Consider the following 27713-nt stretch of genomic DNA (forward strand, 5'->3'; position numbering starts at 1 on the left):
CATGTATGAGCATGGAGAGGGAAGGGGATACAAATGGGCACCATCCAACTCCTTACCTCTGTTTTCCTTCTCTTTTCTCTCCTCTCATAGTTTTGGGATAGAGCTTTCTGTGATATATGTTCAACTCTGCTTTAGATATACAGAAAATTTTAACAGGGTCAACTTTCAGGCATGGTAACAAAATTTGCTTCTAGGCTGTAGACAGGGAAGCCTGCTGAGCTTGTAGTTGTTACTACTGAGAGCTCCTGAAGGCTTCTTGAGGGCATGAGAGGAATTAGCTGACTTAGATTTTGTGGGCTACTTCTGAGGATACTTAGTAATAACTGTGATGTGGAATAATGGAACTGAGAGGTTGGGCTTTACAAATCTCTTGACATTTTGAGTTTTTTCCTTCTCTAGTTTCTTAAAGTTTGGAGGTTAGAAGGCTTGCTTGGTCTGCTGGAGACTAACTCTGGCAGTAGGACTTGTGTACTCACCCAAGTGGAGATCATCCACCTGAAAAATTGGAGAGTAAGAACCCATCCCAGAAGAGTGTTCTAGCTGTTTTCAGGATCCAAATGAAAGAACTTGCAGGCTTAACCTAGGATGTGGGAAAGATGACACAGAACTGACCGTACTTTCGGACTCAGCCTATCTGACTGCTCCGGTCTAAAATACACCCTCATATAGTTTTGTGATGCATCTTGGCACTTAATTCCTTTCACTGAAGATATTATTTTCTTTTTTTTTTTTTTTTTTTTTTTGATTTTGACTCTTTCCTGCACAGATCCAATGATAACAATGAGGAGTATGCTAGCCTTTATTGTTCTTTAGTTGTAAAACTCTGTTTTCCTACTAGGATGTGATGTATGTGGCCAGCAGGGTATTAAAAGAAAGCACTCAGACAGCTGCAGCACTTGCAGACAAGCCCCAAACTGAAAGTTGTTAGATCTCAGACAATGAATCTTTGTTAAGTAATGACTCTGTATATGGAAAAAGTAATAATTTTGTAAATCAATCAAAAGCTATAGAGGTATTGATTAATCCAGTTTTTCAAAATGTGCCACAACTGCTTATCTTTATTTCTCATAGAATATTTTTGTGAGGAAAAACAAATCCAAGGCTCTTCTGTCATTTCTTTCTGGTTGCTTTTGGTGTTCTTGCAGCGGGTTCTTTATGATAGGAGTGAATGGAGTTGGGGTTATGCATTGGCTCTTGCTTCAAGAAAAAAAGATGCGCATTTTTTTTCCCCCAAGTTGACAATTATGTATTTGTCCTCTTTTTTTGGTTTCCCTCTATTCAATTTAATAAGGGAAAAGGCCCTTATCTACACATCTTACTTTGGTAGTTTGTAGCCTGAACTGGAATGCTTATCCTACATGAATATCTACTCTTTCATTCATTCCATTATTGAATAAACAATTAAAAGTAAGAACTTAAATCACAAGCAGATTATTGCTATTTAACTGACTAAAGACTCCTATCATTTGCATCTATTGCATTTGCCACTCAGCGTTTGTCTGTGCACTCAGTTCTCTACAGTGCACTCCACCTAAACACACACTTGTCCTCCTTCCAGAGATGCAAATCATTTGCGAGTTCTGCTTCTTTTTATGATTTCACCGGAGGACCTTTTCTTTTAATTGTGGAATCCTGCTTTGATTTAATGGCAGTTTCTGTCCAGTGAGAATGATAATGTAACAATGCATGATTTTTTTGGTAGTGATCATATTTTGTAGGCAAAACCAATTGTGTACTTAATTATCCTCATTAGCAGTTCTGATTTTGAAACTGGTTCAAAATGAATCCCCCTTTAGAATAAAAGGTTGAGCACTGGCACATTGAATCAGAGTAGCAATTTGAAAAAGCATAATTTATTTTTTTGTTCTTTTTGGCGGATATGTAATTTTATACTGTTTAGCCCTGAAATACTGGCTACCACTACATAACATACTACATGGGCAGCATTTCTACATTAGGAAATTATATACGGTGGAAAAAATGTGGGCTTTCTGAATGATGCCAATTACATTAAAACAGTGCAAACCTAACCTCCTCATCTCTGCTTGCTGTTGACCAAGTTTGATGTTTTCCCCATTACTTTCTATTGCAGAAGCAATCATAACAATTCACAGGACTGCTTCAACATCAAAAAGTCAAATATCCAAGAAATGTTTTTTCTTCAGATTTTTATTTTATTTTATTTTACCATATATTAAGACAAGTCTCTGGGACAACCATTCTAAGTAGGCACCTGCTAGACTGAAGTTATTTGCTAACTCGATTTCTTTCTACAGGACAATTTTGGAATGTTGCATTTTGCAAATTAACACTATCCTGATTCCCTCGGGGCCTTTCTTTATACTAGGAAGACATAAATAACTAATAATGGACCATTCCTGGGCTTTGTCCAGGCTCTCCACCCCAGCCATATTATCAACCATTTCTTGCTCCTTTACACCCTACCCTAAAGAGGTGGGATAAGGAAGAGGCCCAGGGGCAGAGGGAAGGCCTCTACCCACAGCTTCCCCTCATCTCCTTATTCCCAGATATCATCACCTTCATCACCTCTCTCCTGGGCATACTGTGCCACTATGCCTGGGTGTCAGGTCTGGGATGAATGACTGACAGGGAACAATCAGGATTCATTTTGTCATGTGGCCTTATCAGCATCCCTGATAGCCATCACAAAGAGAAAGCAAGGAGTGTCTTGCTCAGATTCTGAGATTTCAGATTTCGGTGTGCGACTCTGAGGTGCACTGAGTCCCTGCCCTTCCCCTGCACTGCCTGAGGCCCCTGCAGGTGCTGGGGGTCACTTCAAGACCAGCAGGTCAGCCTGTCATGGGTGGCTGGATGCTTACACATGCAAAGCTCACGTTTGGACAAATTGGTGTTTTAAAATTGAAAAAACTGGTGAAATAGATACTTCACACTTGCTTGTTCAGTGTTTAGGAGGTCTCTGTAAGCAGTACCAGAAAAAAATTTTTTTGTCGGAGCAATGGATGCTTCAGCATACGGTTAGATGCATTTTTCTAGGGGAAACAAAAAGATTTTTATACCTGTTGTTCTCATGAAGACCTATAATCTAAGTGGTGCAGATTTATCTTTGTTTTTATGGGAGATGACAACTGCAAACAAAAAATGGGGTTTTTTTTCTGCTTTTCTCAACAGTTTACAAGAAAGTAACATTGATGGAAGAGGTTAAACTGGCTGATAGCAAACAAAGATTTTTCCCTTGACTCCATTGTTGACTTGACTTAAAACTGTTGTGGGTGGTGGCTTTAACTGATGCTTTTGCATTTATTTTTACTAGTGTAGTAATTTAATATACTCATTTCTTGGTTAATTTTATTTGAAATCTCAAATGAGTTTGTGCAATTGATTTAAATTTATTTTTCAGATTAAAACTATTTTGTGCTGATTTTAGCATTCTCTCATCATTTTTTCTTTAGAGATGCTTTCTGTTTTCTTCCTCGTTTTAGTTCTTTTTAGTAAGATTTACTTTGCAATCTGGTCATAGCATCTTTATCCAGTGCTTTTTGTCCTGTTACCTGTTCTTGCCTCCACCTGAAATTTATTCCTTGTGTGAGTTTCTGTTTTACCCTCTCTCCCCTCAGGTAGTGAGGAATAGTCAATCCTTATTGATGTAGAGGGGCATATGAAAATCCTGTCTGGAGTAAGAATTAAAGCCAAAATTGTAAAAGGGCATTCGTTTTATCCTTACTCTAATAAAATTAATAATATTTGTCAACCTTGTATGTTAGTCCTTAGATAAAGCCCCTAGAGGGAGACATGATCACAGATGGATTATTGTAATGCCTCATCACTCTGATCTTTCCACGATAGCTGAAGTAATTTTTCTAGGTCACTTTGCATAGCCTGTTACTTGATAATTGAGTAGTAATAAAAATGTTGTTACTTGTAGGTGTCTAGTAATTTTTTTCTTCTTTTAAAATAAGGGTCTTTTTTAATTTGACCAGGGGAGATTTATTGTATTAAAGGAGAAAAGGCCTATATTGCCCTGTTTCTTTTTTCTTTCTTTGTTTCTTTAAAATCTCAGTCATGATGATACATTATGGAAGTTTGGAAAAAATATTCGTCTGAAATAGTCAAACAGCTCACTAGCATCGTATCCTACCACCTACCCAGGCTATATTTCTCTGACTGTGTTCTGCGCTGAGTAATCTGCATATTTGTGATTGCATTTGTAATGCTTCTACTGCTATTTGAAAGGTGCTGCAGTGCAATCCGAAATGTTTCATTTATCAGTTTTCTGTGTGTTTTTATGCAAAAAAGATTACCCTAGCATACTATATGGTTTGGATGTTGACAGGGTAATTAACCTGTAGTATGATCCCGTTAATCCAATTACCTCAAACATAATGTATTGTTTAGATGTCAACCATTTTCTTACAAATGTCTTTGGATTTTTTTTTTGACCAGTTTTCATGTGAATTCCATCAAGTTGTCTTACAAAATATTTGTCTTTTACCTTACAGTGAATAATCAATATTTTATTTTCCTCTAGTAATGAAAATTTCAATATTTTTCACTGAATATTGAAAGTGAGGTTTAAATTCTCTTCTTTAAGTTTCTTAATGGTTTTGTTGTATTTAGGTCCTAGAATTTCACTCAGAAGTTCAACCTCTAAAAAACAAACGCCATTTTTAATGATAACAAGTGGAATATTCTCTAGTAGTTGTGCCTACTTTTTTCTTAGTTTTAAATAAAATAAGATGCAAAGGAATTCAAATGAAGGATAAACTCTACCTAACAGCTGTATCTTTAAGGGTATGACCAATATGATGTTTTCTTGTCTGCTTCATACTCTCATTTCAGGCCAGTGAAAAAGTAGCTGACTTGCTAATCTCTCACGAGATGTGGGATCCTGAGGAGTTCCTATAAAAATCCCTCTGAGTATTAGTATCCTTCTGACTTCCAACAGACTAGTTAGCTTTTTATTCCTTTCCATTTTGGCAGATAATCTCTCTTTTCTTTTTCTCCTGTCCCCCACCTTTGGTTCTACAGTTGTTTTTTAAGTACTACCTCCCCCACCAAACCAAAATCAGAACATAAAAAAAGCCTTGTCTTTAAATTTCCTGAAAACTGGAGATGTATTAAGGAATTGCTGTTGTGAAGACTGGCAAAGGGTGTGATGCTTTCAGGCCACTTCATGTGCCAGATGGACTGGAGTCACGGTAGAAGGATCTGTAACTGTAGACAGCAAATATCTACCCAGACACTAACATTACTGGGGCAGCTGTAGTGGCCTTCTGTAGTTAACTGAGGTCTTCAAGAAAGACAGAGACAGATTAGGACAGATTGTCCTAATCTCTCTCTAACTGCTGGAGATGAAGGACCAAGTGAAGTGAGTGATTTGCCCTGCTGAAGTGGGGTCTAAAATGCCTTTAGGCTGTGTTTGTCATCATATTTTAGCTGTGCAGAAGGCTCAAAAAAGCAGTTCTTCTAACCTAGGCACAATGAATGGGGTTTCTCAGGAAAGGGCACCTTTCAGAAGACACACCATCTGTTGATATTGTTTTGATTCTTTTTTTTCTTCTTAAACTTTGGTTAGAACTTGATGCGTTGATGAGACTACCTGTATTCCTAGTCACTTAATTGCTCAGTGGACTGTGTCTTATCCTGCTTTGCACCTACAAAGTGACTGAGGAGATGTCTGCAGCAAACTTTCCCAACTGTCAGCTTTTGCTGGAGTGTGTTGTCCCATCATGGTGCAAAGTGGTCCCAGGCATCTAGCGTTCCAAGCACAGACTGCAAGATCAGCACTAGGAAGGAGCATTCTGAAAAAGGGGTGTTCTTGGATCACTGACTTCTGGCAGAGGCACAGTTTAGACCTTATTCTATAGCGTCCTTTTTTATTTTTATGTTTTTTTTTATTATACTCCTTGGGTTTGCTTCTAGGTTTCCTGTGTTTACATTTGTGATATTTAACAGTATTTAAATTCTTAGATTTCCATGTGACATCTTATATGATCTATTAAATCTAAACCAAATACTTGATTGTTTCCCAGTTCATCAATCATAATGTCACTGAGAAGAAAAGCAGAGAAAATATTGATGTCCGGGGCTGCCAATTGCTTAATTACATATTTTATCTTTTCTACTTTTATTTTTATTTTATCTAAATAATCTCAGTGGTCTCACTGCTCCAGACATTCATTTTGATTCATATCTTTTATTTTATCTGTATAAAAATTTAATGATGATTTTGATTAATCAGAGGGATGTGAAATAATTTTTATTTTCTTTTGGGATGGTTATTAAGTTAGGACCAAATTTTACCCTTGCATAAGCGTAACAGGAATAGTGTTTAGCCTCTGGAAAGGACATGGTAGATAATTTAAACATAAGTATCATTTAATTCTTCAGAGATATTTTATGTTGAGTTGTCAATTGCCAAATGGCATTTCAGTTCTGAATGCAACTGAAGAGAAAACTGGGGCTTTAAGTGGGCAATTACAGAATATGGAAGGAGGGCTTTGGAATAATGCGAGGCACAAAAAGCTGGCTGTAAAAATCACAAATATGTTATTTAAACTTCCTAAAACCTGGGAGAGAACATGATGAAAAGGAGATGCACAATACCAGGCCTCTACATTGCATTTTGGCAACAAGTTGTATAGCCTAAAGGGGGATGTAGGGAACAGTGGAGAAAGGGAAGAAGAGGATCCTCTGTATATGGATAGTTTCGCAGTTTGCTTTTGCATGTCTACTTACATGTCTTTGTTGCAGCTGATGCTGATCCCTCCAGGACATGAGATCCTAGACAGAGCAAGCCTAAGACTGACCCAGTATGGTAGTTTAGATGGAGATCTTCTCTCTTATATCTTAGTGACAGCTCCTTCTGCCCTTTAAAAAGGAGGATTGTGAAGCACCAGTTTCAGCCTGTTTTGCCTTGTGTGATATATAACGAAGCCCTGACTAAATGACACCCTTAATAGGCAGAAATATCAGAAGTGCTATTTTCTAGGCCTTTAAAGAAAACCTTGAAGTAAACAGCATATATGTATGTAGAAGTTGCAGCACCTTGGAGACCTGGAGAAAGGAGTGACATGCTAGAAGAGAGTAAAGATCGACTCTGTACAAACCAAAATGCAAACTCCAGTCTAGATATTTATAACTATCTCTGCCTAGTCTGGTTACATCTACCCAGAGTGGCTATACGGTGCTAGGTCTCACTTTGTGTTTCTGACTGTGATTGACTTGGAGCCCCACCGACCAGCTTGTTGTGAGATAAGCCAGTTTACTTGACAGGAGATTTCTCAAGTGCTAGAAGAAATTTTCTATCTGGCTGACATATTCAGCATTTTGCTAGGCACAATGCGGCAGTGTTGTCTTCCCTGAAATGCAGGAGAAATGTCCTTGGCTGTTATACTCTGTCAGTTCCCCTTATCACTTCAAGTAGTTGAGTCTAAGGAATTTTGACTAAACTTGCAAAAAAATTAACGGGAAGGAAGGGAGGAAGGAAGAAAGGAAGTATACTTCTTGTGTGAAGGCAATGGTATCTGTTCAACCTGACATTCAAGTAGCATCTCTTGTCCTGTGCCTATGACCTGATAAACTCTTTATGTGCTCCTATAATCATGCAGTCAAGGGCAAAGGTCTTTGCCACATTGCCCTGAAGTACTTGCAGGTGCAGACTGTCACCTTGTCATTTTAGTTGGGACATCCACTGAATGCTGCTGAGGTGCTGGCTTCTTCCCATTTCCATCATGTATTATTGGTTTCATTAATAAATAAACATTTTCCAAGAGGAATCTTTGACTTTCCTTCCCTTGGAATGCTAATGCTAAGCAATGTCTTCTCTTTGAAAGTGCTGATGTCACGTTGTCTGGGTCAACTGTAGTCAGATTAAGCCATTTCAGTTCTGGTTTAAAGGCATTGTAGAGGTCTGTTCCTGCAGGGCTGGATGTAGGGGCAGGCCTGTGCCTGTTTTCTTGAGCCCTTGCAATTTCAATCGTTGTTCTGGAGGCAAAATGCTTCAAAAGAATTGTTTTCCGAATAGCATTTAAGCAGTTAGTAGAATCTGTCTGACTTCCCCCCACTTTTCTTCTTGCCATTTTTTTCTTTCTTTTCTTCAGGTATTTCCCTCCCATGTTCTGCATCTGTAACTTTCATGAACTTTCACTATCTTTCCTTTCCCTTGCAAATTTTAGTCTAATCATGCTTCTGCTTACTGAAAAATATGGTGTTTAGCTGAACCATATTTTACCATTAAATAACACATAATTACATATCATCTTTGACTTGTCTCAGTTTCAATTAAGTTTTTATATATCACTTGTTCTGTTTTTCAGCTAATCACTTTCTCCCTATGGAACGTTGCAGAGAAATATCTTTTTAATAAAAGAGCCTGAAATCCCATTTTTGTTGTTGAATATCTCAGAGTAGTTTATACATTGCTTTCCACCACAAAATGCATCTGGATTGTCAGCATTGTGTATATATGTGCATATTATACATTGCAATTATTTTTCAGGGTTCTTAGCGTCTTTGTGTCTGCCATTAAGATGAATGTGTACCAGATGCTGTTTTAAAATAAAGCACTATTGTATAGGCTGATGGATGGAAAGTTTGTCAAAACTAGAGAAAGCTTCTACAGGGGATACAAAGCAGCTGGAAAAATTCATTGTTATGTGCTGCTAGTGTGAGTCTGTAGTTCAACTGTGCTGCATTTTGATTAGAAAGTTAGATTCTATGGAAATGTCAAACATAGTTGCTGATATTCTCTATTTTTTATGGCATTTGTCATTTGGTGTTCACCTCTTCATTCTCGGTCAGCAAATCTACTGGTTTTACATGAATGTCTGTTAAGAAGCAGTACAGCATAATAAAAGTTGGCAAATGTGAACTGTAGTTATTACTTCTATGTGAATGTCCTGTAGGCCAATGGAAATTCAAGTGCCCTGTTGATTGTTTCACTTGTATTTGTAGAGAATATCTTGTACAGCAGATGAATAATGGCAAATTTGGGTTGGTTTTTTTAGTTCTCTATTATGTTACCAACAATATGGTTCTCTGCTTCAAAGTACAACTATAATTAGAAATACAATTATGTAAAAGTGGCACCATCTTATTCAGCCCTGCTTCTTTGTGTACTTAGTCCTATTATGCCTATTTTTGCTTTCCAGATACCCAAATTTCTGCTAGGACTGTGCCAGCTAGGAAGAATTTGTTTCTTCTAAGGGACTTTATTCTGCAGTAGCATCTGTCTCATCTATATGCAGGGACTCATCAACTCCAGTGTTTGAAATGTCTTCTTTCTAATCTCCATGTGCCTTTCATCCTGTTCTGTGATGCCTCTTGCATGCCAAACTTCTTTGTTTATTGCTTTAGGAGGTTCTCTCTCTCACATTTTTCTTTCCAGGGATTCCCAGAGCCAGTTCTGTTCTTTTTTGAGATGGTCTGTCCTGATGGTCAGTACCAAGATGATATTTAAAAGAGAATATCTTCCCACCTTATCTCTCCTCAAGATGTCAAAAGAGAGAATGCTCCATTTCATGCTCCAAGCTACGTGAGACTAGGTGGCAGAGGTAGATGAGGCAGTTCCTCACAGTGTCAGGATTGCAAGTTATTTCTACAGGATGATAGCAGCCGTCTTCTGCAAATGAGGGCTGACATTGAAATCTGTCTAGTCAGTGCTCTCTTGGGCCTGATGCACTATGGTCATCTTTTCAAAAACTCACTCTTTATCAGACTTGCTTTAGAAAAATCACATCACAATCTACCATATTCATGATATAGTGAAATATGTACACTTCTGTGTTTGTGTCAAGCAAAAAAAAAGTTTTTCACAAGTGAGCGGTATATGTCAATATACAGCAGAGTGGTCGTATTGGTAATGTCTCCTAACGTTTATTGGAAAACAAAATCATGCATAATGCTGATATGCCTTCAGGCAGAGAGGCTTAGGAAGGCATTTTGTATGAAATGTTGAGGAACCTTCCAGCCACCTGGAGCCTTCAGCCTTCTGGGTAACAGCTCAGTAGCCCATGGTAGAAGTGTTCAAAAGTATAAGGGCTAATCTTGTATTCTGACAAATACCAGCTTTTTTCCATATCACGGAATCTGTGGTTTAAGGTTGGAAGGGGGACTGCAGTCACATGGATAGCAGAACCAAGATTAGTTTATAAGTCTTTCTAAAATGACCTGGCTAAATTATGTGATGTATTTATTAACTTGTATCTGAGTTAAGTCTTAGTATGTATTTTTATTAAGGAATTTTTATTAAGGGATTTTTATTAAGGAATTATGCTGATTTTTTTTCATTGTTTGCTCAGCTCTGTTTATTACTTATAAATCATTTTGCCAAGGAAAGTCTGTAAAACTAAATTTATAGATGCTAACAGAAACTGCCTGTGTTCCAGGCAGAAATGTAGTTGCTAGAAATTCTGTGAAAGTAGATTACTGCTGGATTTTTGCTGGCCTTACAAAAAGTGCTGCATCAGCAAATGTAAAAGTGATCAGATCTGTTTGAATTTACACTACAGAGAAAGGGATTTCCCATTTCATTTTTGGATCTAAACCACTAAATGTGTTTAATCTGGTGCTATTTTCTTCCAAAACAAGAAACATTTTGTTAGAGCTTGCTTTAGGATCCAGATGTTTGATTTTGTGGCAAGTAACAGTCAAATTGTTTTGTGTGTAGCTGAAATTTCCTAGATTTTCAAGGTCTGTTCTTTTTCTTTTTTTTGTCTTGCAGTTTTCAGTGAAGATCTACACGCCAGTCTGTATTTTGTCAATGCATCTTTGCAAGAGGTAGTGTTTGCTAGCACCACAGGGACATTGGTACCCTGCCCAGCAGCAGGGATCCCCCCTGTGACGCTCAGATGGTACCTAGCAACGGGCGAGGAGATCTACGATGTCCCAGGGATCCGCCACGTCCACCCCAATGGCACTCTCCAAATTTTCCCCTTCCCTCCTTCAAGCTTTAATAACTTAATCCATGATAACACTTACTATTGCACAGCTGAAAATCCTTCAGGGAAAATCAGAAGTCAGGATGTTCACATTAAGGCTGGTAAGTATTGTCTTGTATTGTATTCAAATATGCTTGAGGAGGGAGGGAGGAAACTGAAATACTGAAGAAAAAAGAGTAGCAGCAGCTGCTTATCAAAGAAGATCTCTCAGAAGTGTAACTTCTAAGCTCTTCACAATATTAAGTAAAATAACGGATTCTTCTTCTCCTCTCTTTTTGATTTATTTTGATGGTGAAAACTTAGCTTTCCAAACATCATAATTTGTTGAGCTTCAGCACAAGCACAAGGAAAAATGAACCAATGTTTAAATTATTAATCGGACCATACTTACTCATTGAAGAAATGTAAAAGAAAATAAGGTAGTATTTGGATTTTGTATAATGACTGGAAGAGAAGAGGAATGCTTGCCTAATTGCATGCCTTCTAATTTGCTTGTACTCAGTTGTGCTTTGTTCTAAGAGAGAAACTTGTGCAAAGATTCAGCAACTGATGTTGGTCCATAGGCAGTGCTTTCTGTGTAAGCTAGAAGATGCAAATGAGCATAATTATTTTATGTCTGTTTTCTACACTGACTGTGTGCAGACTGGGTCAGCCAGTGGAGAATTCGAGTGGGATCAAAATCAGGCCTTTTGTTACAACACATAAACACATGGTTGCATAGTTTTTGAAGGTTTTGTCTACCCACTTCAATTAATTAAAATATTCAAACAAACAAATAGAAGCTAGTCTGGGAGCTGACTCTGCGCTAATCAAATCCTGGTGACCTCTTTGTTGTTGTTGGAAGTATGCTAGTTTTTTCTCAAAAAAGAAGTGTCTTTTTCTTTGGAGATATGCCTTTGCAGGAGTTACATAGAGAAAACTGAACAATTAGCAAGCAAATTTTTCTGCAACTCTCCTTTTAAATAAGTGGATGTGTTCTCTTCTTCTTAACAATAAATTAACATTCAGAGATCTGTAGTTTGTAGACAAGTAGAAGGCAAGAAAAAACCCATGGATTTCTAGGAAATTCATGTGTTCTTAAAATTTTAGTCTAGAAAAGTGGGTTTTTTCCATAAGAAATGACTAGTAGAAGGAAGTTTGTATGTTGCATATATGTGGACTTCCTGTGACAGTATATGCTGCTTCTGAAAATGTTCAGTTGTCCATAGACCAAAAAAAATTTGGAAAATGAGAGATTCATAAAAATACATAGTAACCAACTCTTATGTTTTCAACTCAGTTTTGGTTTAGAGGGAACATAATATTTTTAATTTTTTAATGAATTTGTTAATTTCTCTCAATTTTGCACAAATTTTTGGCTGTATTTCTTCCATTATTAGTTTCCAATTTTTCTATTTCTCAGATAAACTAATGTGATGATGTAGAGGAGGCTAAAACTTGCAACCTTGCTAGCTAAGACTCTGAACTGGCATTCGCTAAGTTGTAAAGGCATATGACATGGATCATGCGATGTGGCTATGTGCATTGCTCAGCGTTCACTCATTAATGCATGAAACCCCAAAAGAAGTCTTCCTCTGCTTAGAAATAAACCTCCCAAAAAGAAGGTGGTCCTGAAAAAAAGGCTTTGCAGTAGGTGGCTGTAGCTCCTTCACTTGTAAGCTAACACGTCTTCTAGGCCAATGCCCATTTTGCCCCTTTTCCTTCCCTTTTTACCCTTTTGCCCCACATCTATGCATTTCAGATATGATTCAAATTCTTAATTAATCTGAGGTTTGTATAACAAGTTAAACAAGTCCCTTTCCTTCCTGTGAACTGATATTGTGAGTCAGAGTTGTCACTGTGCTTGGTGGCAGACAGTAGATCTTAGTATCTTATCTGAAGGCTTGTGTAAATCCCCACTCATGGAAAAATACAATTTTGAGACAATCTTCTTCACGCATAATAAATGTATTTTATGTTCAAATGCTAAACCCCGTGTTACTCAAATATGAAGTGATGAACTTCGTGTGTTTGTGTATTACTCTCAATTACATTTCTGTTCATTTGAAATCTGTACACAATTTCAGATTGGCCCTAATTAACACCATTTTGGGGAGGCATTTTCTAATCTCTTTTCTTCTCTACCTCCTCCTCCTTCCAGTGCCCTCCAACAGCAATAGCATTTCCTAAGGATGCAGAAGCCGTCAGTGGATCATTTGATCATAAGGCAGTTATACAAAGACTAATAAAAGCCCACCTATTCTCACAATCCTCATGAGAAAGTCTGAAGCTCATTTAGCCACTTTTCCCAAGAATATGGGTAGTGTTATAAGGGTTCTAAGCTCATAGATGGTTGTAATTGTGGTTTTGAATGTAATTTAGCATATAAGGCAACACACTTCCCCAGCCCCCCAAAAATTACACTCCCCGCACTAGACACCCAAACCCAATCCTCTTCCAGGCCAGCCCTACATGTGAGTTAAGGTGCATAACCCTGTTTCAGCTTCAAGCTTTCCTTTGCAGTCATGGCAGGGAAAAAAAAAAATCTTTATAGCAAAGGCTGAAGTTCTCATATAAATTCATGACTTGGGGAAGTGGGATTTAAAAAAAAAAATCAGCAAGCATTCATGGGAACTGGCAACACTACTCTCTGGAAATAACGGAGGTGCCATTGAAGTTGCGATAATGTAAACTTTTTAAGCAGGGAAATTAATAAACCTCTTCCCAGTTTTTGTGCCCCACATGTGATTTCTGTGTTTGATTCTACAGAAATGATGAGCTAGACAGATTTTCAGAATGACCAGCTGTTCTGAAAAATACAAATACCTTTCACAGTATGTTACGATACTGCTGCTAAACAAGACTTTTCTGTAAATGATGGTTGGAGTATGAGCATTAGAGAAAAGTCAGCATCATTAAGATGATCTATGTGCCATTCCCTCCAGTGTAGAACAAGATTAGGAGGCTGCTTCATTACAGGGCAGCCAGTGTTGTAAAAGCATTGCATTAAAGATGCTTATGATATCAGTTCAGCACTTATAACAGGGTTAAGAAACTTAACATTTGATAAAAAAATCAATAATTTATTTTTAACAGAACTAGTAGTGTCTGTCTTATCACAGAAGATGGATTTGATTTTTAATATGATATTTAATTTATAATTAAATTTATTTACTTTTGGTTGGAGTACTTAACTGCTATAGTATTAGAGTCTTGTTTGGGATGGCAAACTTCCATCTTCCTTTTTGCATTGGTAGCACTGAACCTGAAAACTTGATGCTGCTTTGCATTTGTGAAAACTACAGTTACATTTCAGTACTCTGCCTTTTTTTCTTTAGATACTTTGCAAGTGGGGCTGACATTTAGAGATTCCAGTGCTGCTGGCATATAGAAATATTTTTGTAAACACTTCAAAGGATTTACCAACTCTTCAGTCTAGATTCAATGTGGTTAAATGTACTTGGTGTGGGTTGGTATATGTTTGTTGGCAGGACACGTAGGTAAGAAATGTCGCTGTAATGTGGCAGTGCAGCATTGCTGACTTGGTTTTACTGCTACACTGGGGTTGTTCTTCCCAATAACTTTTACCCTCAGGCATATACACGTCTCAGACACACACATCATTTTCATCCTATTTTCATTGAAACTGTTTGTCAATTCAAGATACACAGCTTTGTTTGCCACCTCAAGATTTGTAACTCTGTTGACTGAGGTGGTTTCTGGTTTCGCACCACAGGATTTTTCACCTTTCATTCTTCATTGAATTGTTTCAGTGCCAGGATTTTCCTTCTTTCCATTCTCCTACACAATGCAGCTTCATCTCATCCTGGCAGTGTTAGTTCAGTGTGAAGGATTTCTCTAGTTGTTCTTTTTTTCTCTTTTCCATTAAATTAATTATTCCAGATGCTAGCTAAATCATATCTTTTATCTAAGTGCCCCCATTTAATCCAACTTGGAATCATAATGTCTGTTTCCTTGCCATTAACCTTTTTTTTTTTTTTCCTAGTTAGTTGAGTGTACCTCCTACCTTACCTGCTATCATTTCTCTGTGTTTCTAGACATCTTGCTTTTTCTCTGGCTGTCACCTCCATCGATTTTTCTCCTTCGGTTCTCACGTCTTTGAAATCCTAAATGACACTGACCTTCTCTTCTACCCTCTAGATGTCTAATTCATGTATAGTACTTGTGTGTACTTTGTACCTTTTGGTAGAGCAGGAGACCATTTGTGATGAGAGATGTGGCATAAGAAACTAGACAAGTAACACAATATATAACATTATTTACCCATATGAAAGGCAGTTCTTACAAAAGTGTTTCTCCTTGCCCTCAGAATTAAGTACGCAAAGAAAACAGAAATATGACGATATGCAGATTTTGAGGAAACAAAAACATCTGGGAAAGCATTCAAATTAATTTGCAATCAGCCTTGCAAAACTTTATCACTTACTGAGACAAAAGAATTAACAATCTGAGTAACCTTCTTGGGAGAACTTTGCAAGGCTAATCGAGGAACTGGATGGGATGTGTGATTATGACTTGTTTAATAAAAACTGTTCTATCTTTTCTTCAGTTTTACGGGAACCCTATACAGTCCGTGTGGAGGACCAGAAAGCCATGAGAGGCAATGTAGCAGTGTTCAAGTGCATTATCCCCTCCTCTGTGGAGGCATACATCACTGTTGTCTCATGGGAGAAAGACACAGTCTCGCTTGTCTCAGGTAGGCTGTTACAGCTTTCTTTTCCAATTGGCAATGGCAGCTATGGTTCCTGTTTTTTCCTCCCAAATGCCTGATGTTTACTTTGAGTCAATTATAGCTGAATGGTATGTCATCCTTCCAGTAACGTATTTCACATTAGCATTGCTGCATCCCTATGACTGTTTGTGACATGAAGGTTTTAGACAGCCCTACTTTTTCTAGCATGCTTGAGGGGGAAATAACATGATTTTTGTTTTATACCAGACATAAAATCAGCTTCCTGGTGCTGTGGCAGTGGGATCACATTTTAACTTTCATAAGGAACCCCTACGTGCCAAAGAAATATGAGTATCACAAAGCATGTACTGGATTGTAATTTTTTTTCAGTAGTAATGTTACTCATGGATTAGAAGAAATCCCAAGTCTACATTTGTTGGGTTATGTTTAAATGGGATATGTAATCGATATTAATACTTTAATAACATTTTAATCTCATATCTTCATAGAGAACACTGGAGGCTTAAGCACACTAGATTGTGCTGCGAGCCAAACATATTGAAGTGAAACAATCTATTCTAAAGCAGTTATATGCATTACTCTATTTACTGACAAAGTGAGGATATGTGAGGCGTTGTACAGTAAGTACAGGGAATTCAAGCAAAGAATATCCAATATTTTTAAGCATAATCATTGTAAGAAATTCACAGGGCAAAGTATATGTGGGAAAAATATTTTTTAGTATAGTATATATCTAAATTATGTATGACACACAGTGCAGCTGTTGTTGCACATGCAAATGATTAACATGTGAAGGAATTTGAAATATACTGTTCCAGGGTAAGGCAGAATGGAAAAAAATATTATAAGTGGAATGTTGCTGCAGAGTATATTTAAGAATGTATTTATGTTTATGATACTACAATGTGTGGAAATGATTCTGTACCTCTCCTCCACATATTGATAATCTTTCCTTTTTGACAAAGATGGCATTTATGGAAACAGCTGTTTCTATATGAATCATATTATAGATTTTATTTCTCTGTGTGTTTTATTGATTGCTTACATAACCTTGTTCTATTTTTTAAATATACATTTCAGATAGCTTTTGAAGGAATTGATAGATATTTAAGTACTGTGGAATTGATGATCAGTTGTTCTGTACTACTTGTGCACTGTTTAAGCTTCATAAATCCACTTCCTTGTTATGCTTTTGGATTTTGATATGGCATATTATTTTTGTCATTGAAACTCTGTGTTTCCACAAAGAGGTCCGTAATATCAGAACTATAGAATTTACCAGCACTTCAGCCAACACAGAGTTGTCAAAGTTGTATTTAAAGATGCAAATATGCTTTCCATTATTCTGTATATAATGATACAGAACTATTCTTAAGATTATCTAAATTATGATTAAGATTATCTATAACAACAGTGGATGGATATGTTTACTGTGCTTCATCTTAAAATAGGCTACGACGTGATGCATGTGCATCTGTATTTGTGAATATTGGCTGGAGGAAAATAAAGGAATACCCGCATGCCTATCTCTCTCTCTCTTTCTCTCTCTCTCTTAATATTATTATTTTTATATTATAATATATTATTATTAACTCATAACATGCAGCATACAGCAATGCAATATTTTATATTATTTTAATAGATTTATCTAATTGTTATTTATTATATATAATTATGTATTAATACATATTATTATAATATATTAATTTAATATGCCTTAATATAGATACCTTAATTTGTTTTTAAAGTATATTCATTCTGTATTATGCAAAACCAGGCATATTTTCTCTGTCAACATAGACTGCATGCTCTCAATCTGATTTTTTTGATTTGAGAATTAGTAATTATGTGGTATCTTTGAGTGGCTCAGTCCTACTCTTCTTCCTGGAATCAGGAATAGGGCACACAATTCTGTGTAACCCCTTCTTTAGGAAAGAAAGTGTGGTGTTTCTGCAGATCATCATAGCTGCTATTTTAATATAATTTCATATAGGTTATATAATTTCAATATAGGTTAGCCTAAATTGATCTTAACTGTAAACTTTTTGGTAGAAAAAAATATATAATAATATTTAACTGTATGGAGCTAAACTTAATTTTTGTTTATTTGTTTTTCCCCTTAATGCACCTTCTGACTGTGGTTTACTAGTCTGCAATCATTAAAAATCTATTACAAATTTCAGCACTTAAACCCTAGTTTTTAATAGTCTCACAAACCCTGAATTCAATGATTGGAAGTCTAAATGGAAATAAAACATCATTTACTAAAACTGATGCTATTAAAAATCTCACTTTATTATATTGAATCACATCATAGAAAAGATTTAGTTACAGATATTAAATCACAGGTTAGATTACAGCTTAATGCTAGCTGTCATGCAAGGGCAAAAGTGAGGCAGGCAAACATTGCTCCAGTTTAACAGTAATGATTGCAAGATTTGTTTGTTCGCCATTTATACTACTTAATTGCAGCTTAATAGTGAGAGCATTTGAAAACCAGAACCCACACATTTTATGAAACAACTGCCCTGAGTTTTACCCATAATCAATTTTGCAATAATCTGGCCATGAACTTGAATGATAGATATCGATCAAGCCTGTCTTTTTAGAATGCCAATGCTTATGAATAGGATGCAAGACATAACACGACTATTGAACTGTTTTCTACTAATGATCAATATTCTGAGGAAATGCATATGCTTGCTTTTACAGCTACTGATAGCATGGGTTTTTTTCAGTGTTCTATACCAGATTGATTGCTGTGCTTTTTTCTTGCCATTTGATATTTGAAAATATTAAGTTCTTGTTTGTTTTGTTCTTGTTTATTAATATAAATGATTATTGGTTACTCAGTAACACCAGCAAAAATGAGAGCCATTTTGATGGGAAACCTGTACTGTGAAAGAGAAAGAATACAGAAAGATACACTCGCAGAGGGATGGTTATTGTGGTTTGAGGTGGACAAAACTTTTGTGTGAAAACTACATAGTGTTTACTTGAGAAGAAAGAAAAAGAAAAGACAAAAAAGGAAGGGGAAGAGGGAGAGGAAAAAAGTGAAATGAACATTTTCACTGAGATGAAATATCAGTTTCAAATAGAAGATGCAAGAGATCTGTAGATGAACCAGAATCCTTTATTTCAGCTATTACTTATTGTTGTAGATATCAGTTCTCTTTTTGTGTAAATTCAACATTTTAAAGAAAAAGAAAAGTGTTTTTTATAAAAAGTCTAGCTTTTTAGAAGGAGTGTTTAAGAGGCATATTGCATGATTAAGATGGTGAGGTTTTTTTGATCTTCGAACAGTGTACTCTCCTGGACATATCCACTTTTGCCTGTGTACTTAGTTCTCAGAGAGCACAATGGTGTCCATAGTAATTAAAGTATATTATACATATGGCTGGGCAAAAGCATGTTCTGTTTCCTGACTGCAATTTTATGTCATGCCTCCTGTTTTTTGTAAAGTTGGGAGTTGGAACATGTTAAGACATATTGCTAGAGTGTTTCCAAGGAGTGTCCAGATAGGTCAGACTTCCTGCTTAATAAAGGGGAAGGTGCCAGTGTTTGAAGCCAGAAATATTGAATTGCATGCAATTTTCATGTCTGAGAATAGCTGAGAACTGAAAATGTGTGCATGTGCTTGTCTGTCTGTCAGGTTTTGCTCCTACAATTAGTCTTTCAATTTGATAGCAAATCTGAGGCCAAAAAGCTGTTTCAGGGTATCCTCTAGGGGCCAAGGTAACAGGAAAAAGATTTTTTTTTTTTTAAAGCAAGGCAAACCCAATTATTAGGATGAATCTTTTATAGGGAAAAGTAGAAAACTCCCAACTTCCAGCAATAAATGCACAGAAATCTTTTCATACTGGAATGATCAATTTCGAATAACAATTGTTAGATGAAGTGTTCATCTCCACTACATACAGCTACATCACAAACTCCCATGATAGACTAGGATAGCAGCGGACCTCTGCAGTTGTCAGTGTGCCTCAGATATGTAAAATGTATCTTATTTGCCCATCTGTGTCTTGCTAGGAAACAGACTTTTCAGTGGTGTGTGTCTTGCCTAACAATCTCTGAGATGCTGATAAAATAGAAGGACCTGCAGTGACTCAGAAGTCTTAAGGGTCTCACAAACTGCAGGTTACTGGTGTACCAAGCTCTACACCTGTAGCTTCAGGATCTGTTTTCTGAAGAATAGAGGGGGGAAAAAAAAAGCCAAGTTTGAAATTAATTTAAATTATAATAAGTGGCATAATGAAGTGCAGTTTTCTCTTTTATTCAGTAACTAGCTTTTATGCATTTCCATTAGATGATACTAAACAGAAAAGCTTAAATAATTCTAGAAGGTTGTATGACTGATGGCTGCGTATGGCTTGCTCAGTGTTCAAGTTTCCTTTCCTTCACAAACCATTCCCAACGAAAGAGATATTTGGAATCAGCTTTGTGTTGACCTTGTAACCACTGAAAACAGTCTAGGCCCTGCAGGACCAAAGAGTGCAGCAAAGTATGTTTTTGTAACAACCATAAAACAAGGAGAAATAGCGTAGAAAAGTGCCACAATGCAGATTATGCTACTGCTCGTGTTGAGCAGCTACAAGGCAGATAGGAGGCTAGTGCTTGACTCATAGTATTTCTTCTTCACGTGCTGAACAGTGAAGCTGGGCTAGAAGAGAAGATAAAGACAAAATAACTACTGATTTTGCTCTGCTTAGGTGAAAGCTAAGAGCAGAGTCCATTCATGTGTTAATTAGCCCTAGAGAGAGCAAAGGCTGGATGTGGTTCCAGGGGAAGGCGAGCAGAAAGGGTTTATTAAAAATAAAGGTCAGCATAAGAGATCAGCAGAGGCAGAAAAAAAGGAGAACGAGGAGCAGACGGAGAGAAAAAGGCTGAAGAATTAAATTTGATCTGTCACTACGTACTGTACTTCTCTTATGAATGCCTTCTATCCTAATATTGATAACTACAAGGGATCTTGAGTTTTTCCATGTATCTGAATAGCTTAGTGCCAAGAGCAGGATCATGAATAGGTTCATGCCCTGACCTTTCTGAATTCCCATTTTCCTGTTTAATGGCATACCATGTAAGAATCTTTCTGATTCATAGAGAGTGACTGCTTAGAAAAGGCAGAAAAGGTAGAAAAGAAGAGGGACTGATAATGACTGTGTATATTTAAATCTCCACTGAAAGAATAGCAGGGGAAAGGTACGTAAGCATGAATGGAACACAGTTCCCTGAAGGGCTGTGATTGACATGCAGATGACAGCTGAGGAGCCTTCCAGACAGCATACTTTCCATCGGCCAGAAATTAGACACACTAGACCATGGCTTGAGAAGTGTCACTGATGTACAATGACCTACATTTGATGTAATGAATTGCATTATTTATTTACATGTGGTTCCTCAAGCCTTGTCTTTAAAAGACTCAGGGGCTCTTGGATCCCTTTCTGCACAAAGGGCTTTTCTGAACTCCTGCGATTGACAGTGAGCAGTCAGTTTGCCTGTAGTTATCACATGGTGACATCTAAAATACAGCACTGCAGTTTTCTTTTGTGCTGGGGTTTGGAGATTACAGCAGTACTTCAGTTTACACAGAGCCATTGCTGTTTTTTCAGCCATGAGGTTTGTACATAGTGCCAAAAGAACAAATCTCTCTCTTTATGGAGAGTGGTCCTGTGTGCAGTCTTGTATTCAGAATTAGATTATTGCTGACGATCACAGGGATTAAGTCCAGCCATTTGATTGAGGCTGTGTCTAGTAGAGATGAGCCATGATCTCTCTTGTTTTGGTTTGATGTCAGGGCTTAATCATGGTTGCTAACCAGCGAGCATTCAGCAGACACTTGACCTACATCACTGAATGCTATAGGTGCGGGATTTTTTCCAGGTCTGGGTGGAGTGGGATGAAGAGTACTGGTTTTTGGTTTGGTTTTTTTTTGGTTTTTTTTTTTTTTTTAATGCTTAAATGACAGTAACATTTATAAAACAAACAGGGAAAGATTAGTGTGAACTCCCTTTCTCTAGAAATACGTTGATGAGATTTAATTCTACTATTGAAAGCTGTGATAGCACACAGAAAGTAGTCAGACCCATACACCTGCTGAGCTTCCCTGACTCCCTGGAAAGCTAACATGAGTAGTGCTCACCAATGCTCAGGTCAGACTGTAGGTTTGGTGTTACTGTAACGTGTTTCCTAAGCTTCTTGAAGATGTGTTAAGTGCATTTGCCCATCTCTAAAGAAAATATACTACTTCCTTACTTTATCTTTCAACAAAGCTATGATCCTAAGGGGACCTAGGCAAAAGTAATTTACTACATTATTTAGGAAGCATCTAGATACCTGTATTTTTCCTTTTAAAGAGGAGAATGCCTTATAATCCTAGGAAGTGGAGAAACACTTTCTGTTTGTGCAAACATTTTTCACACTCTCCTTTGACTCAACATAAACTAAAGTTGTAATGAGCAAGGCAATGTATTTACAACTGTTAATTGCAGAACCTTTCCTCTGGCTACTCTGAGCGTGTGCTCCATATTTCCTTTCTCCTAACTACCCTGGAGTACTTCGATTAGGTGAATCATTCTAAAATTATGGCTGTGGACTGGTAGGATTGTATGTGAGGATTTCAGTGGCTTCGTGGGAGGCAAATATTTATAGTTACTTGGAGGGATGAAGATAGACAAGCATCTGATTACCCTGTCTTAGAATTAAGTTTTGATAGCACAGAGGAAGGGGAGTGTCAAGACTGTAGGCAAAAGAGAGATGTGCTAATCATTTAGTCAGCACAGGGAAGCATGCTTATGACACTTGAGGTTTTAATGTCAGAGTGATCATTGTTTTCCTGTAGAGGGAAGTTGTGCATCTTCCTTGGCGTGACTGGACATTTTGGCTGCTCTGAGGTTGTAGAACATGGCTGACCATTTGTGAGAGTTGGAGGAGAAAAATATGTATGAATTGGAGAAGAAAAATATGTATGAGTTGGAGTGTCTTGGTGCCTAATGTGCACAAGCCAAAATTTGCTTTGCCTTGCTACATCCAGCAAATTTAATACTAGTAAGGTTCACAAATATCAGCAGTAATTTTGACGTTTCAGTAATGAAGTATGGCTAGGAGACAAGCATATAGTAAAATTTTTTTACTCCTCTGCTTTGGATAGTCCTCCATGTCTATCAGTTGGAGGGATCCTTTCCTTCAATTCACTTGAAAACCAAAACCATTCCCCAACAATCCCCCAGTTCTCTTTATTTATTATTTTTTTCCCTCAAACCTTTAATCCTTTTTTGAGGCACCCTTCAGAATTCCTCTCTTGAAGAGAGGGAGGTTGTAACTCTGCTCTCTGTGTTAAGGCTTGAAAGATTTAGATGTTTCTTTATTATATGACATTTTCTCTGTCTTTTCCTCTTTGCATCCGTGTGTGTATAGATACAAAAATGTGTATATATTTGTGTGTATATCTATATATATATATGCACTTATCACATCTCTCTATGGGCCTCAGGGTCTGTTGGACCATGCATAACATTATCCAATCTCATGCCCTAACTTTTCTGTTTTACCACCTTGTTATTCATGTTGCCAGTCATAAAAAGGTTTCTTTCAGCATGATTGAATTCAGTGGCACAGTTAGTCTCTTACTGGAAATATCTGTGTCACATTATTTTCTCTCCAGATGTACTTGAAATTTCTTTCATTTTGCTAGGGTGAATCCCATTTTCTCATCTGGCCAGCTTTTTCTAGCCCCCTCAGCTCCAGTAATATTAATTCCCTCTGGGGTCTGTAAAACCTTCAAATAAATAATGGCCTGCATTTTAATTAACTTGATGTTTACTCGATCTTTATTAAAGGTGAAATAAGAGCAGACTGTCTGTTAACCTTCACAGGTGTTCACTTAATGTATTTCCGTTTTGTCTTTGCTCTTTGTTTACAATTCTTCAGGCAGTTTTCGGTTCATATATTTTTTTCTTGAATTGAATTTTTGAAGCAATATTTTTAGAAGCTTGTTTAGATATGCAGGATTCTCAGATGTCTGGTTTGTAGAGAGCAAGAGTCAGTGCTATCAGATTTGGAATCAAAGAGCTAGGAACAGGAGCGCACTTGGGTGAATCAGTGTGCTGGTTTTAGGTTTAATTTTCTAATTTATTTTCATTTCTGGTTTTTGAAATAATGATCATAGCATTGTTTTCTTCCTAATAAATCTGCCTTGCCAGTGGCTTGTGATCTTGTCACCATCCTGAACGGCAGTGGATAAGTAGATGACCATATTAAGCAGTGCATGCTTGGGATTTCCTATCAAAATTCTGTCTAACCTGAGCAAACAGCCAATGAGCTTTGACAGTTTTGATATAAAGGGACAAAATTGATGTATGAGATTCATTTTAGTGAGTGTGTGCTTTACTACCCAGAATGCTTTATACTGCACAGCTTTTGTGTGTGTACATTGTTTAGCTGCATTCTGAGGGGGGTAGAACATCAAAACTACCACCAACAGCGATTTTTTTTTTTTTTGTTAATATATCAAGGACATACCTACTGATGATATCTGGGAGTAACACAAACAGTATTTTCTAGTGCTGTATGTGGTACAAGGTAACATTTCAAATAAAACATCATTGTAGAGCACAGTGCTATTAAGTAGATAAACCCTCAGTTTTTTAGGGCTGTAGATGGCCATACAGATGCTCATTTGTTTTGTCTTCCCTGTCAAGAGTCCAATTTCAATTGAAAGGGTTATTAGAAGAATGACTTGTTAGAAAGAATTGGATGTACCTATCTGGTAGAGCTTTTAATTTGCTGTGACATCTGTGTCATATCTCTATTCCTTCACCTGTGTTGCTAAAGTGTAAAGGCATATTTTAATAGCATGTATGCTTTCTCTATGGAGGAAAGTTACAAGGAAGGCCAGGAGATCTTTTAGTTAGAATCAAGTGAGTTTTTAAAGCCTGTGATCTGGTAGGTAAATTCAAGCTGTGCTACTGCACTGGGGTGACACAGAGGCGGATGCTCTATCCTGCTGCAGAAAGATGGCAAATGCAAAGGCTAAACATTTTTTTTTTTTATTGTAAACAGTTGCTGTATCAAAAATGCCTTTGGTTTTCTAGAACACAAAGCTGCTGAATTTCTGACAAAGTGAGGAAATAGGAGAAGAAAAATTGAACTGTTTAGATGTTTTTCCCACCATCCAAATTGCATTATAATTGCAATTACAGGCATTTTTTTCATGGAAAATACAACCTACCAGTTTATTTCATGTTTGCTTAATTTGAAACAAGCCCTGCATGTTTTTACCGTCCACTCAAACACTGTTCGTGTTGAATGAGTTGAAATGTTTACTGCAGTCCATGGAAACTGACATGATACCATGCTTTCAGCTGAACGAGGAGTGTGATCCACACAGACCTGTCAACAAAAGCAGGTCAGCAGGATTGAGCAAGAAGAAAAAAAATCAATAAATCTTTGAATTAATCATGCAGCTGCCAGAGAGAATTATGGGTGCATGAAATGAAAGATGCAGGCATATATCTATGGCAACTTATTCTTTCCTACTACATTGTGTCCTTTTCTTATCTACGCTGGCAAATTTTCTTTCCTCTACTGCCATCTGAACAGCTCTGTATTTATTTGAGTACCTTCATGGAATACTCGCTGTTCATTTTCAAGTAACTAACTCAATATGGATGACAGAAATCCCTCTTACTTTCCTCTCTCCACACTGCCACTTTTCTCGCTGACTGTTGTGCGTACTCAATATGAATTAATACAGGAATTTCACCTCTGCGTAAAACTATGATTGCACATCTTGTGCAGTGAGTTGGACTGAAAGCAACTGCTGCTTCGGTGAACAGAGGATTTAAAAATTCATGCTGGCGCTGCTGATGTCTCAGGTGAGTGGCTGTCCTAGTTGAGCCCTTTTGCAGCAGCATGGCTCGGGGATGAGCCTTGACCTGGAGAGGGCTAAACTCCCCCAACCTGGGTCAGATCCCCCTCCCCAGGGCTGGCTCACACCTCCGCCTCACAGGCAGCTTTGGTCAAGAAACAGCATTAACGAGAGGGAGTGTTTCACACCCTGCTTTCCAAAGTTGGACAACAGTCAGATGCAGCCATGGAGAACTAAAAGGGCAGCTCAAGAGGGAGTAATTTGACACTGGGGACATACTTGAAAGGACTGTGAGGAATTATGAATTAAGAGATGCGTCCTGTGTATATCTTTGTGGTTTCAGCTCTGTGGTTTGGTTTTGTTCTCTCCTCCTTCTCTGAAGGATTTATCCTTTGTTGCAGAGCCCTGGAGGGATTGTTCTGTATTGCTTCCCCATGCAAAACTTGAGCGTTTAACTGCTGGTCCACTTCTGGGTCTGGTAGTGAGGAAGGATGGTAAAATCAATGGCCCAGCATCTTTAAATCTTTGTCTGCTCTGACGATGACGCAAAGGTCCCTTCTCTGTGCCCAGCTCAACTCTCCAGCTGCAGAACTTGCACCACAGCAAGGATGTCACCTTGGCTCTCTGCCTGGGGATCGAGTCTGGCACTCTTCCAGTTGGGGAACAGCCCAGTACTGGATGCTCACTTTCACTGCAAATTCAAATTAATTTTCCTCTTTTATCTGCGGCGTTCTTTTCAAATAGATAGTGATATTATAAAATCCCCAAGAACAATTACCCTGCTACTTGTGGAAGGTCAGGGCCATCTCTGTTCAGGGATTATGCGTTCCAGCAGGGAAAATAGAGCTGACATACAGCACTCTTGTTTTTCAATTCCTAGGGAATTTTTTTCTTTGTGTTTTTTTCCCCCCCTTCTCCATTAAAACACAGAACCAAATTCCTGACAAACTCAGAAAATGCATTTGGGTTCAGCTGTGGAGCCGATGTTTTAATTTTTGGACTAACAAAGACAGAAATAGGCTAAGATTTTCCAGGGGCATAGAATTTTTTTTTACTGCTTTCCCTTTGTAAACATTCTGCCCCACTCTATCTAGTCAACTAGCATTGTTTAGTATACCCATGTGATTTTTTAAAGAGGCATTACTGATACAAAACTAGCATCTTTTTTCCTTCTGATATTTTTCTTGCTAGTGATCCTCCAGGCAATACCTGAGTGGTAATGGTAGAAAAACATAGATATCTCTTTTTTGTAGACTTATTTGTTTTGTGCCAGTAAGAGGGTTTTGTCTGTACAGAGGACTGAGAATCCTTCCATGGACTCCATCTTCTCTTCTGATTTATAACTGATTTTCGCACAATACTGGCAAGAAAGCCATTTGTTTAAAAAAATAAAAAGTATTTCTAAGATGAAAAAGAAAAGTAGCACAAACTGAAATGCTAAAATTCACTATATGGAAATACGCAACTATGCTGCAAGTAAAACTACTCCCTAAAATATACAAAATAGTATGCAGATTTTTTTTTAAATAAAACTGTATAGATATATTCTAAACAAAGAAAGACTCATTATAGTCGTCGTGCTCTGAAACATTTCTGTAACATAAACTAATAATGAAATTTCACAGGAGTGCAGGACTCTCAACAAGCACAACAGTTTTTACATGTATGTGCAACATAATTTAAAATATTTTGAGATTATAATACATTGCAGTTCATTCTGAATTTATTATAAAGTATATAAGCAGCTGTGGATGTGAAGGGGTTGGTTAGGAAAAAGAAAGTAGTGGGGAAAAAACCCATGAAAACCCAAATAATAACATTGTCTATATTTAAATTAAGAAGCCTTATGGATGAATCCAGAAAAATAAGGACATTAATCATCTATGTAATTTTTTTTTTAACTCATAGTTGTGCTGGATATTTTGATTTTTTTTTCTGAAAAGAAATAAGCCATGAATTTTCTTGGATAAATTCAGTTAGAACAAGAGAAGCAATGCTTATCTTCTTTTCAAAGTGGGTGTTTTTGACTTGCTGAAAAGCAATTTCAGGACTGGAAACAAAAGCACACTCATAAATAAGAAGCAATAGGATAACGCGTGCTGTGTCACATCATCCATTCAGGACTTGTGTGGCTTGAGTGAGAAAAAGAGAACCCCTCTAAATGTCAGTGGCCCAACAAGACTTTGTGAGATGCTGGATGTGTTTTTTCAAAAGGCATTTCAGAAAAAGAAGTTAT

General features: G+C 37.3%; 1 protein-coding gene across 2 annotated transcripts in view; it reads left to right on the top strand.

Moving 5' to 3' along the window:
- The window catches only part of DSCAM (DS cell adhesion molecule), a 460069-nt gene that overhangs the window by 59167 nt on the left and 373189 nt on the right, over positions 1–27713 (top strand). For both annotated transcript variants that reach the window (XM_054085418.1, XM_054085408.1), the window contains exons 2-3: positions 10703–11020; positions 15469–15615. In XM_054085418.1, the coding sequence (XP_053941393.1) occupies positions 10703–11020; positions 15469–15615 (465 nt within the window). The remainder of the gene's footprint in view (positions 1–10702; positions 11021–15468; positions 15616–27713) is intronic.

This window comes from Cuculus canorus, chromosome 1, assembly GCF_017976375.1.
Source record: "Cuculus canorus isolate bCucCan1 chromosome 1, bCucCan1.pri, whole genome shotgun sequence".
In the NCBI taxonomy this organism is placed as follows: domain Eukaryota; kingdom Metazoa; phylum Chordata; class Aves; order Cuculiformes; family Cuculidae; genus Cuculus; species Cuculus canorus.